Source organism: Pecten maximus, chromosome 13 (genome assembly GCF_902652985.1).
Source record: "Pecten maximus chromosome 13, xPecMax1.1, whole genome shotgun sequence".
NCBI lineage: Eukaryota > Metazoa > Mollusca > Bivalvia > Pectinida > Pectinidae > Pecten > Pecten maximus.
The window spans coordinates 33,591,244-33,605,307 of NC_047027.1; the positions used below are offsets into that span (position 1 = coordinate 33,591,244).

The 14,064-nt window shown below is 34.5% G+C and overlaps 1 protein-coding gene across 4 annotated transcripts in view; it reads left to right on the forward strand.

The window, feature by feature from the left end:
- The window catches only part of LOC117340772 (protein c-ets-1-B-like), an 80,985-nt gene that overhangs the window by 19,933 nt on the left and 46,988 nt on the right, over nucleotides 1–14,064 (forward strand). The window contains exon 1 of one of the 4 annotated variants that reach the window (XM_033902540.1): nucleotides 11,919–12,043. The exons of the other annotated variants lie outside the window; for them this stretch is intronic. Within the exon in view, the coding sequence (XP_033758431.1) occupies nucleotides 12,019–12,043 (25 nt within the window). The 5' untranslated portion in view covers nucleotides 11,919–12,018. Of the gene's footprint in view, nucleotides 1–11,918; nucleotides 12,044–14,064 lie in introns of those variants that run through there. 4 annotated transcript variants of the gene reach the window in all.

Genomic DNA, 14,064 nt, shown 5'->3' on the forward strand with positions numbered 1-14,064 from the left:
ATTTATCAATAGTTTTGATGGCAATCAAATTCGATCGTTTTTCTATAAAAACCTAATTGGCCATGATGGAAAGATATGGTACAGCATTAATTATTTAAAAGTTTTTTTTGTGTAAAGTCAATGGCAGAATTTATGCATGCGTGAGCCCACACATCCCCTCTCTGAATCCTCTAACACCCACGCAGTGTTACTGTTATACCACAACACCTGGTCAAGGGCTATCTACAGTTTGTCAGGGTTCTTATGTAAATCTCCTATTTTCTTCTTAATTTGTTGGTTCTTTTCCATTTTGAGTCAGAACAATGGTTTTGTTAAGTCCTTCTGGCCCTTGGCTGGCTACCAGAACCCTAAGTATTTTTTTTGTTAAGAATTTCTTAGCTTAATTCTAATACTAACTTATTTCCTCCAAGTTTGAACTAGAACCAGACATATCCTTGGGACCAAAATCATAAAGCTCAATTTTATTTATAATTTTAATATTCTAGAGACACCTTGTCCAGTTTATTCTGGCCCCACCCTCTTGGTGTTTGAGAATATTATTCATGCCAATCCTACAACATTATACAGCACACAAACTTCAATAGCTACAGAATTGGTAGTGATTAGCCCTTTTGTCTATGTCGATAAAATCGCTGGACAATATATCTATAAATTATGTCTAATGATAATAGAGTGTACCATTTCGGTATTCTTAAACTTGTCAAAACAATACAAATATTCAATTCTTGGATACTATAGATCAACGACTAATCCATTTAGGGTAAAATTATTTACTACTCAAAGAAATTCTTTTCTGGAAAATGTAATATCAATAATTCCTTCTGTAAAGGTCGATCCGAACTGAAAAACAAAATAATTATTCCGTAACCTTTCGGTCAGTCCCGTATTGGAATTAGGCACATAATGTATCAATTAATATAGATTAGGAGATTAAGTACCAACTCTGAATGATAGATATCTACTCCAAAAAATGAAAACTTTAACAACAGGTACTTTGGGTCGAATGTCAACGTGATAGAAAAAAACGGGCTTCGAATGATAGCTCTACTAATTGTTGGAGTATAACTAGAACTGCCTTGATATTAAGTTTCTTTTCAGTAATTTGAAAACAATACGGTAGCTATTTCTGGATAATTGAGGCCTTTTCCAGGTGTATTGTTGTCGTCTGCTTAATTACCTACTGTAGTTAAGAAAATTAGGTGCCAAAATTTATAGCAACTACTTAAAGACCTGAGTCATTGCGGACCGTTTATTTTCTCAAAGGACGATCATTATGGTTATACAAGTCAAAAACTCAATTAGGTGCAGAGTTAATGGACAACAAAAAAATATTATGTCGCTGGTAGAAAGGTTGAAAATACTTCTGTAGAATGTAGGGGCCTGATGATATTTTGGAGCGAGTCAACCGTTGATGAATTACTTAATGTCTTGCACCCATGCATCGTAGGATTAAAACAATTTATTTTTGCTGTTACTCGATCCAGGGGCCGCAGTGGCCAAGTAGCGTTAGTTAAGGTGTACCGACACTTCATCACTAGCCCTCCACCTCTGGGTTGCGAGTTTCAAAACCTACGTGGGGCAGTTGCCAGGTACCGACCATAGGTCGATGGTTTTTCTCCGGGTACTCCGGCTTTCCTGCACCTCCAAAACCTGGCACATCCATGAATGACCCTGGCTGTTAATAGGACGTTAAACAAAAACAAACCAAACCAAAAGTTACTTGGACAAGTGACCCTTTAGTCTCCTGACACAGCATTCTTTTTGCTACCATTAGACAGGTTTTGTCTCCAATGATGCAGGAGATGCTAGTTTTGATGTCTTTGTGTGATGGGAAGCAAAAATAAGTTTATAGATGTAATGACTTATCATACTTACCTGCAAATAAGCCCCTGTCTACAAATAAGCCCCTGTCCACAAATAAGCCTCTGTCCACAAAAAAGCCCCTGTCCACAAATATGCCCCTGTCCACAAATAAGCCCCTGCCCACAGTATCATTAATTTTAAAATAGTAATGGTTCACTAATATGGCCTTCCCAAACTATAATGGTGAACTTTAATCTAGGGGACAGAGCTGATTTGAAGCTAGATACTTTATTTTATCTAGTTTCCTGTGTAAATACCATTCCTCAGTATATCTTGACAGCATACATAGATATGTGACATTGAAAAGTTGAAACAGGGGAAGATAACTCTTAGAGTTGGGTAACCAGACTCATAAAAATCTCGTAATTTTAAGCCATTTTTATGTGAATATTTTACACCTTTTCATAATTCTGTGGAGGTTGCGTGGAAGGTAAGCGCCGTCGTTAGGTAAGACAATAGCGTCTTCACCATTAATGCTAATGTCGCAAAAAATGTTATGGAGTCTCGAAAATGTCAAATTCTTTCAGGTGTCACTTGGCTGTGTAAACTGGAATTTAAGGTTCAGAGTTGTGAGTGCTAAGGTACATTCACTTCAACAGAACATTTTAAAAGGGTCATAAAGAATGGCAGACGTTTGCTGGTTGAAGTAATTGAACTTCAGAAAAAGACATAAAACAAATTAAGTTGATTATGAAGTCGAGGACGACATAGAATGACCGTGTATATGTAGCAATTCTCAATAATTTCACACTTTTTTCACTGGTCTATTTACTTAACAGTACCAGAGAATATCAGCATGAGCTCAGTATCAGAATGCTGGTAATTATTTTTCTTTTTAAAAAAAATAATTAGCAGAATATTTCCCAGTATCGAGCAATGAGAATGACTATTTACTTAGGTGTATATGTACTTATCTGTGAAAATGACAGGAAATAAAGATAATGTCCATTTATACAATTCTCAGCCAATTTCTTTTATTCTTTCTGTTTCTCTGCGATTTTAAACATTCTCAGGTTGGTAGGAATTTAAAGTTGGCCCTATAAGGGATATTCTCAGTTTCAGGGAATTTCTTTTCTTTTATGTTTTTCATGAAATTTTCTAGGATGCCATCTATCATTGCTTCATTGACAGCCAATCAGGGTACAGAATGCATATAACTTAAAGCACTGTTTTGATTGGTCAATATTGATATCAATATCTGCACCATGTTCATACGGTTACTTGTTTGAATTTCCATCTAGGAGATTGCATGTTCCAATTGTCCGAACCTCTGCAGAAAAGTTAATCTATCTAATGCAAAGTACCTAAATCTGCATGTTTTAAGCTGCTCTACCTTTCTTATAGACAATTATGAATTTTCAGAAATAAATAATGACGGATTATTAGTGATAATTTGTGTCAAAATCTAAGGAAAACATTTTTGTCTATCTCCCAAATAGGAATTCAAAGATGGCATCCAATATGTCGCCTATTAAAAAAATATACTAAACAGATTATTTGAATTATTGTTTTCTATCGAATATTCTATGCAGATAGGTGAAATGAAAATGAAAAGTGCTTAAAGACTTGTACAGTGTTAGATGTACTCTATTGGGGAAACAATGAGGAAAAAATCTCAGAAACAATACTTTAGTACATTGTGTTCCATATACCTGTATGCTGGTGCCTCAGTATTTTAGTAACATACAAACACCTGTTTTATATCTAAGACCAACCCTTATAATGGAGATCTGGGGGCCGTATTTGACTGTCAGTGATAATACAGAAGGGGGCCGTTTCAGCCGTTTTACAAAATTAAATTAGATTTGAAAATGATTACGCTAAGTACACTACTTCCTAGATAACTACATGTGATGTCATTAATCAGTCAAAAAGAAATCGTTCAATTGTTCTCAAGCTGATTATGAAATTTTACGAGATTCTTGTAACTATTCTGTTCAGCCCACAGCAAAGATGTTTGAATCAACTTGATTACATTTTGAAGTCATTCACCTTTCCAATATTATCTCAGCATTTTTAGGCTGTTTTGTCTCATATTTTATTATATTTTAAAGTCTTGAAACAAAACCCCCAGGGTAACAATAATAGGCGTGTATCTCAGAATTAAGTCTGTAGCTCATCACTATTGGTGCAAATAAATCTCTAGAGCATCACGACTCTTGTGATGTCACATGACTAGAATGTCATTATGGTTGAGGTTCATAGATTCTTAAATGTTTCATTGTCAATCTGGGTATCATTCAAAGTCCACAGAATCCATTGTACAGTTGTTTTACCCTGTTGATTGGTAGTGAAGCACTTCTCATAGTAGTCGTTATGGCTAAGTTGAGGGAATAAAACTTAGTAAATAGAACTTAGTGGAGAAATCATCCAAGATATTTATGATATCCTCGGGGTCAGTTTAATATAAGTAAAAGGTTTGGAGTCATAGTTTGATTTCATTTTATTTTAATATCTTATTGATTTCTAATAGTAATTAGACAAAGATCATAGTCCTCTTCCCGAAGTTCTTTTTATTTTCTCACTTCTCTGAATTTATCATAATATTTGCAGTTTTTATTTTGCATTTTTGGTATCAATCCATGATAAGACCAGTCCAAGTTTTACAGATTTATCTCTTATGGCTCATACCTAATTACAACTTAACCTGTAACTACGTAATTACCATGTAACCTATAACTACATAATTACCACGTAACCTAGCAACTATGTAATTACCACTTAACCTATAACTTCGTAGTTACCACATTACCACTTAACCTATAACTTCGTAGTTACCACTTAATAACCTGTAACTATTCCAAAATATAATAGAAAATTGTCCGTATGAATTGGTCGAATATTTCTCATTAATATTTATAAAGACATGTTATTATTGAACATTTACATCAATGAATGACCCTTCAGTATCATCCAACAGTACAGACTCCCATGGTGACACTGATCGACCCAGTGAGGCTCAAACAGGAAGGTCAAGTTTTCTAACTGACAACAAAATTAGGCATCAAATAAAAAAAAAATGGATATTAATTTAACTGGGTAATTTTGTTTAAAAAAAAAATCTGAAGTGGGAGGTAACTAAACTAAAGTGACTGATCTAGTTTCAGCATTATCTGATGTTAGGGGAGGGAGGCGGACAAATTGAAATGACATATATTTTACGGAGGAAGTGAACGTATTTGAATCAGAATTATAAAATCTGACTCCCTTTGTACAGGGCTATGGTGTGGGGGAGGAAACGCCAGGGGCCACAGACCTAAAAATAAACTTTTAACAGGTGTGAAATGTTAACTCCCGTCAGCCAATCAAATTTGAGAACATCATTTACTTCAGTAATCAAAAGCGTATAAAATTTGGAAGATGAGAGGACCTTGAAGTGCTGTTTGATGCATGAATGCCAAATATACAGTTAGCATAGCCATCAATTACAGGAGGATAACATTGGAAATGTGTGGGAGGACTTTGTGTATCCTGTCTCCCCTAAAAGTCAAAGTAGATTGGTCCGTTTAGTGCATTCATAGATATGGTATTGTGGAAGTAAGGGTTTAAAGCATAAAGGTTCAAATTTTGCTAGCTGTAAATTTGAGCTGATTTCAAATCAATCTCGTATCAGAAAATAAGTACATACCCTGTTATAAGTAACTTGAAATGGTAATTTGTTTTGAGAAAAGTTTTTAAGTTTTTAATTCTTTCTAATTTGTGTAAAAATCAATATAGTGTTCATATCATATTTTTTTCTGCTGAATATTCTGAACTGAGTAATCTTTTAAAGGAGCACGAAAGAATAATTTGCTCCAAATTCTTATATTAAGTCTCCGTTTCGTTCATTTCTACATTTTCAAATTCCTGTAGAGCCTTAATTGGTTAAAAGTTATCATATATATGCCGTCAAATCTGACATTAAATATTCTAAGATTAAAAAAAAATTGTACCTTTTAATTAACATTTAATTCCACACAGATATGTTGATTTATGTACAATTTCTTTATTTATGTACGTATATATAATTATTTGTACCAAATCCAGTGTTTTCCCTGGCAATTTTCGGAAATTGCCACCTAGCAGAAGTTTAAAATTATGAGGAAGATGTGAAGTAGGTTGCTGGATTTGATGAAATCCCATAGAAACATGAGATTGACTAGTTAGGGGATTTCTGATGATTTTATTGAGGAAAATAAACAACATTCACAATTAGGATTGCCGAGTAAGGTCTAAATTCTGAGTCAGAGATGTAGGCAGGTCAACGGCCCGGAAATTGGGGAAAAACTGGAGAAATGATTTGCAAAAGTTCTGCCAGATATAGATACAAAAGGCAGCTTTGGATGGGAGTGGGTGATGATTAGCTTTATATAAATAAATATATATATATATGGTAGTTTATAACGCTTTACTTACAAGTCATCATTCACACGTATTTAAGGTTTAGGATTAATACAAGAGGATATTGAAACAATTGTCGGCCATGTTATCTACTAGATCCACGTTTCCTGATTGCATGTTGTGAACATAATAGGCTTAAGATGAAATGTCTTCTACATTTCACAACTTCTTAAAGTATTTAATTTCATCGCAAGTTGAACTTTAACTCACTGACTGTTGTGTCTGTTAAAATTTGATAATTAGATATCAGCTCAGAAGAAAAGACATCAGAGAAGTCAAATGACATTTAGGAAAAAATATGAAAATCTAAATATTAATCTCCAAATGTTCTTTATTTTTGTCAATCATTGTTATAGATATATATATGAGGTGTTAAGAATGTTCAGTTTGTAATTTCATATTCCTATAAATAATGTTTGTGAGGATGAAATAGGAAATATTCAAAGTTTACTGTCGAAATTATTCTCAATCGGCTAAAACTTGAAACTTCAGATAAAAAATATATTTACATATGTAGCCCCGCCTTTCACATTAAAAAATGTTAAAACATATAGCCCTGTCTTTTTCAAGATAGATCATATTTGTTATTGTAAGTCTAGAATAATAAAAAAGAAGAAAAATAGAACAGAAAAACAGATTGCTTAATTAACAGTAGCATTAAAGGCAGTTCAAATGCAAATCAAAAAGTGAAATGTTAGTTTTTCTTTTATCTTTGTAAATGACTTGGAGGATTGTGTGAATGTCTTTTGATATTTTGGAGCATTAAAATCAACACTGACTGAACACAGGTAGAAAACCCTTGGTGAGGCGCGCTGACCCGCACAGCTGTGAGCGTCAGTCATTTTCCGAATAAAATGCTTCGTTCATTAAAGTAGAATTTGTTAAAACTTTCTTTTTCAAGGTGATTCATTGTTTTTCTCACCTTTGTCTTTAAAATGATACATTTGAATTTTAAATTGAAATAGGTGTGCTTTTTTTGGCTAAAAGAAAGACCTGAAATGGCTGATTAGTTTTATGTTTTGTATGTTTAAGATAAAATTGAATAATGAAGTTTTATGAGGTTTTTTTTTCAAAATTTGAATGAGTAAATTCAGTAGGATTTATTTAGGTTTAAATTGAAATAGTCCGATGCAACATTACACATAATTTGTCATGTCAGCAAAAAAGCACAAACGAGTTGTCAAGCACACAGGTGTAGATCCAGGTAAGACGTTTACCTGTGATTTTTACCTGTAGTGCCTGTGTACACCTGGCTTAGGCCCGGCTTGCTTACGGCTAAAGGTGCCTAAGTGTCAGAATTGTCACTATTTGGCGTTTTATTGAAGAGAGATAAAAAGATTTGTTCCGAGTTAAATCGTTAATGGATGAATTTAAGATTGTGATGGAATCACTTTTTAGGGACATATACTGGCAACGACTTCCATTAAAACAACTTTTATGCTTCATGCATAAATACAACTAGACTTGAATACATTTTAATATTTTCTGGCTATTTTTGAGGTCGGGAAAACATTAATTTATGCTATAACCTTCATTGGTTCAGATGGCTATATTTCTAAGCCATTGGAATAGGATACTGGGAAAATTTCCCAATATAATTATATTTCTATTGAGGGACCATATTTTACATATGATAGGGAGGTTGGTAAAACTACACCAGAAGACATATTGAAGTTTTTCTCCAGCAGATTTTGACTTATTACATACGAAGTTAAATCATTGATTCTCACAGTCGCTAAATTAGAGATCCTGTTTGTCTTTCTTGAGATTTAACAATTTATAATTAGTTAATTGAATTAACTCATGTACGCAGCATGACCCATGACCTTTTGTGGTATATAAAGCTCTGTAAATAGAGAAGATTTTCAGTATCAATTTGTTAATTTTGTTAATGTAAACATCAGTTCATGTTTTTTTTTCTACCTCTTTCCCAATATTGCTCTAACAAAGTGAAGCAGATTTCATGTATGTCTTTGTAGCTTTTTAACAATTTCCCAACGGTACTATGAAACTACGCCTGGTTAAACTCTCTCTAACTATTAAAGGATTCAGAACAAAGAGACAGAAATGAAATATTCAACTTTAAATTTGAATTAATAGTAATGATGTATATAAAACTGCATTATATATCTCTTATTGACCTTCCTGAATATGTCTGATGTCAAAAGGCCAAAATTGTGTGGAAATCCAGAATGGAGCCTGGGAAATCCAAATTAAATTTAAACTCTAATCTGAAGTAGAATTGAATCAAGTATTACTAATGTAAAGAGCCAAGGTTCCCCGAAAGAATGTGGGTATCCTCGGGTCTTTACATTGATTACTATATACCAGTCTTTATAATATATAGTTTATTGTTAATAACTTAATTTGCAAATAAAATGCAGAGAAATTGGCATGAAAATTAAGTTTAAGATAATTTTGGCTTTTAATAATGCTGATTATCAAAAAAAAAATCAAATGGATGAACTGAGCGTGACTAGACAGATGGGAGGGGCAAGATCGGGTAATGGGGCGAGACAGAGGAAGGGGGCGAGGCAGGGTAAAGGGGCTAGACATGAAGGGGGTGAAGTAGAGGAAGGGGGCGAGGCAGGGTAAATGGGCTAGACATGAAGGGGGCGAGGCAGAGGAAGGGGGCGAGACAGAGGAAGGGGGCGAGGTAGGGTAAAGGGGCTAGACATGAAGGGGGTGAGACATGAAGGGGGCTAGACAGAGGAAGGGGGCGAGGCAGAGGAAGGGGGCAAGGCAGGGTAAGGGACAACACCAGGGAAGGGGGCCTGGACTTAGGAAGACAATGACTCAAGTGTTAGGGGGCCAGACTTTGGAAGGGGGCATTACTCAGGGGAAGGGGGCCACTCAAGGGAAGGGGGCTACTCAAGGGAAGGGGGCTACTCAAGGGAAGGGGGCATTACTCAGGGGAAGGGGGCCACTCAAGTGAAGGGGGCAACTCAAGTGAAGGGGGCAACTCAAGGGAAGGGGGCAACTCAAGGGAAGGGGGCATTACTCAGGGGAAGGGGGCTACTCGAGTGAAGGTGGGCAGAATGGGAAAGGGAGTGTAAATACTAGAATAAACAAAAATTTCCACCTGACGTGGGAACCAAAAAAACCCTTAGTGTTAGTAAATTGAAATTGTACAAAAAATCAATTAAGTTATACATCAAATGGAGTGTTTGGACATATTTTTGGGCTCAGTCACTTTTTATAACCCAAGTATAGCACTACCGTTACATCACATTTGAATGTAGGACATTTTTGGATTTTTGGAATTGTTTTTTCTGGCGATTGGATGAAAATAAGCTTGTCGTTACATCAAATTGATTTGTTGGACATCTCATGTTTTTATTTGACCGAGTACTTAAAAAAAAAAAAGCTGTTACATCACATACAGATTTTGGACAATATATCGCTTTCTTTTTACGTGGTAAAATTTCGATCATAGGTGACATTGACACAGGCATCGGTCTTTAACCTGCGGCTAAAAACGACAGGAAGCCTTGCAGCTTTTTAAACCTTGACTTGTCCTTTAAGCATTTACACAAAAAGTTTACTGACAGACTGAGAATTCTCACATATTTATTTCTATGTGTAGTACGAGTCCAATTCATCATCTATATTGTGTAATTGTTGATACGCAATTCTTCATGACTGACCAATAAGTCTGGTATGTGCTGGGATGGTCGGCGTTCCAAGTCTTGTAAATGTTTGAAATAGAACTACAGACAAAAAAATCTAGTAGGAATCTACTATGGATAGTTTTTTGTATACATTTGTCTTTTTGGCCTGTACATTTGATAAGATACACGGTAGATGCTGTATAAAAAAAATTGTAGTCGAACACGATAACAAAATCAGGCCTGTAGGGGCGAACATTTGTTTACTTCAAAATAGAATTAACATAAAACGTAAAATTCATGCATAACAGGTGCCACAAGATTAAATTGTAATAATTTTGATAGAGGGAAGGAATTAAACGAAGTTTAATTATAAAGTTGTTAACACGGAAATAAAAATTTATTCAAATTTTCTTGGGAAATTTTGTATTGTTTACTGTGAGGTACATGATACTAGAAAGTTTACAGAAAAATAAGGTAACAAACTAGATGTGAAAGTTTTCTAGGATTAATGAAGAGTTATTACACTAAAGACGTTTGACCGGATTAGGATTTAGCTGTGATTAGAACACCTCGGAACAACAGTTCTTATTCTGTGTTTTTCTATCTCTATGATGTTTGGTTAGTTCTCTCACCTTTGTCAGGGCACTTAAGACTTTGTCAGTTTAGACAATCTCTGACGTTAGACGCCTACAGCCTTCATGACTGAGAAGAAAACATCTAAAACTGTGAAGAAAACATTGAGGCAACTCTTCACAGTTTGTCCAGCACGACAGTATACCAATTAAGGCAATGTTTTAACATCATACAGAGAGCTATGCTTGTTTAGGATAAAATCAAGTTTCAGGATTATGTAAGTATATAGGAAAATAATTTAAAGGAAAATGATTGAAAAATAAAAACGATGAAAAAAAGAATTCATGTCTGGAGAAGAAACTGACAATATTTTCTAAGCCAAAGATTTTCAAATAATTTCTGATTTAAAGTTTTTATTTGTTAAACTATCAAAAATATAATTTATCTTAAATTTGTTTTTGGTTCGTATGTTGTGAGTATAGTAAACTAAATAAAAATCATTATCGTGGAAAGAAAATAAAGAGATTTGATATTTGGAAATAAAAAGTAAAGTATCTCCAGATGGTAGACATTTATGTATGATAATAGTCCAATGAGTGTTTACAAAATAGATAATTCAGGTATTACTGAAGGGGATTATCCCCCCTGTCAAGAGGATTATCCCCCCTGAGTGGACGGTGTGTGTTTAGCTAAAGATAATGCTATTTGATTTTCTCTATAGAAAGTGTTAATTTAGTCACCCCACTTGTCAAAATTGTAAATAATCCCAACATTTATTTGGATTGTGTAGTTAATACAATAACTTGGATCAATGGCCTTGACATAGAAGTGGTTATGTTGCTAAAGAGTCTGTGTCTGTAGATTTACGGTGCCTGTAGCTTTACAAGAAACCTTTAAACTCTCAAGTGATTAGGACTTGTATAAAAGGACCGAGGGGCTTTACCACACTGGTTGAATCATTAGCTGTTTGGGATGCAGTGTGACGTGTGACACCCTTTGACAGAACAGTCGATATATACTTTTGTAGCCTACCACTGTCGCCTGGACCGAATAGATATTGGTATCTTCTTCTGTAGCCTATCAGAGTCGCCTGCCGATAACTGAAGAGCTTTAACTCGAGAGTCATTGTCGTTTGTCTTCATTATTATCCTTCACATTCGGTTTTGTGAAACAGATCTTCTCTTTGACATTCGGTACGAACTTCAAGATCGTACAGCAGTATCTTATTGCAGTGTGAACTTGTGTGTCTCAAGTACTTCGAATATTTTATGTCGGGGAAAATACTGTATGACTTTCAAGGTCATATATAGTAATTCTTTTTGGTTTGAACTTATATACCAATTATTTACATCTTCTGTCGAGCTTGATACTTATACAACACCACACAAACAGAAGAAATTAGACAGTGCACTTTTCCAGACGAGTTTCTGTCTAGAATTGAACATACTTTACTGTTACAAATAAGTTTACGGCCAGTGTTGTGTAACTTTGACATCAAACTGCAATATAGTCGACGTCACCCGAAAAGTTGTCACCCGAAAAGTCGTAAGAATATGTACACAGCGCTCCAGCTATCTTAAACTACGCCGTAATGCATTATCTCAGCTTTCTGCAAGGTAAGTGGCTGTTGTTTTATAAATGTATATTGATCATTATATAAGGTCCTTAAGATTAATTAATGTCTTATGTTGTCAGAATTCCCTTTGGAATAAACGTATAAATTGTGCTTGAATCTCTGTGGGATAAGATGGGGATCTCAATTCAGGGGCAAGGGGGGGGGGGGGGGGGTTGGAATTGTTGGTTGAGAATCGCCAAAGGGGTTAATGATGATGCTGGCTGTCTGACGTATAGACACTGTCGATATGATTGAGTTGAATCTGTACACCTTCCTCCATCATATCCAAAGGAAAAGGTCGGGGGATTGTGTGAATGCATCTGTCCAGGGTTTGAAAAAGTTAAAAAAAAAAAAAAAATGCCTTCAAAAGTTCTACCTCTTAAGCAGTTTAAATTTTCTCTCTGAAAACTTTTTATTTATATATATATATTTTTTTTTTCTCCTTATACCTATTTCTGTCTGTTTAATGAAGAATAAGACTTTATCTACAGTTTCTGTTTTATATAAATAGGTCTCTTCTGCTCCAAAACATCACAAAACCAACAACATTTACACAGATTTAAGGCTGTATTAATAACGTCAGCGGACGACATATAGAATTAATTGGCTGTAGGGTTTGGTGAAAACGAGATGTTAACGAGGCAAAAACAAAACAATGACTTAATTTACAGTCAGCTTAAAAAATTACAATGTTTTGAAAATTATAATTTTGGCAGAAGGTATCATTAAACATCCATTACGCTTCACTACATATTGACTGGATCAAGCATAGCTTACTTTTGAGATTGCGAAGCATTTTTATGGTCCACAGAAATCGTCCTAACCAAATATGATTTTTATTTGGAATGACCAACCATTAAGTATCTAGTTGCAGTGAATTAAATTTTCTGAGTATTTAAAGGAAAATTTGTGTCTAGGCCATCATTTCTGAACAATTTCATAAGTTTACCAAAGATATTATGGGGGCCTGAAATTTTCACTGAATTTCTGAAAATATTTGTCTTTTTTTTTGTGTTAAACAACAGACAATAACAAGAAATATTGCACCTCTAATAAAGTTGTTTTGGGATGCAATAAAGGGTGAATCAGTTGTCAAGCTGGCTAAGTGAGTCTGATAATGGTCAATTTGTCCCGAGCTGACCACTGCTATGGTGAAGACAGAGGTCAGCTAATGGCTATAGCTGTGGCATCTCTTTATCTTGTACTGACCATTAGTTCAGTTCAGTCAGTTTGAGGTAATTTAACCGAGAATATTGAACATCTAACAGAAAATGATGGATATTTAACAGAAAATGTTGAATATTTAGCAGAAAATTTTGAATATTTCACAGAAAATAATAAAAAAATTATAGAATATGTGCAATATTTAACAGAAAATATTGCTTAATACACCTTAATCTTAAAAATATTCCATATTACACCAAAATCTGTCAGCATTAAAATTACTGGATGATTGGAAATTTTAACTAAAAATTTATAAGCTGCCAAGATGTCCTTGAACTTTTCTTCATATTTCATTTCAAAATTCTCGATTATTGTTGTAGACTGTAGTTTTGTGGTAAATTTGATTGTAACACTGTTAAATCTGTAACATACACGGTATGTGATGCCAGCGTTATAGTAACTATACATTGTAACACTGTTAGATCTGTAACATATACGGTATGTGATGCCAGCGTTATAGTAACTATACATTGTAACACTGTTAGATCTGTAACATATACGGTATGTGATGCCAGCGTTATAGTAACTATACATTGTAACAGTGTTAAATCTGTAACATATACGGTATGTGATGCCAGCGTTATAGTAACTATACATTGTAACACTGTTAGATCTGTAACATATACGGTATGTGATGCCAGCGTTATAGTAACTATACATTGTAACACTGTTAGATCTGTAACATATACGGTATGTGATGCCAGCGTTATAGTAACTATACATTGTAACACTGTTAGATCTGTAACATATACGGTATGTGATGCCAGCGTTATAGTAACTATACATTGTAACACTGTT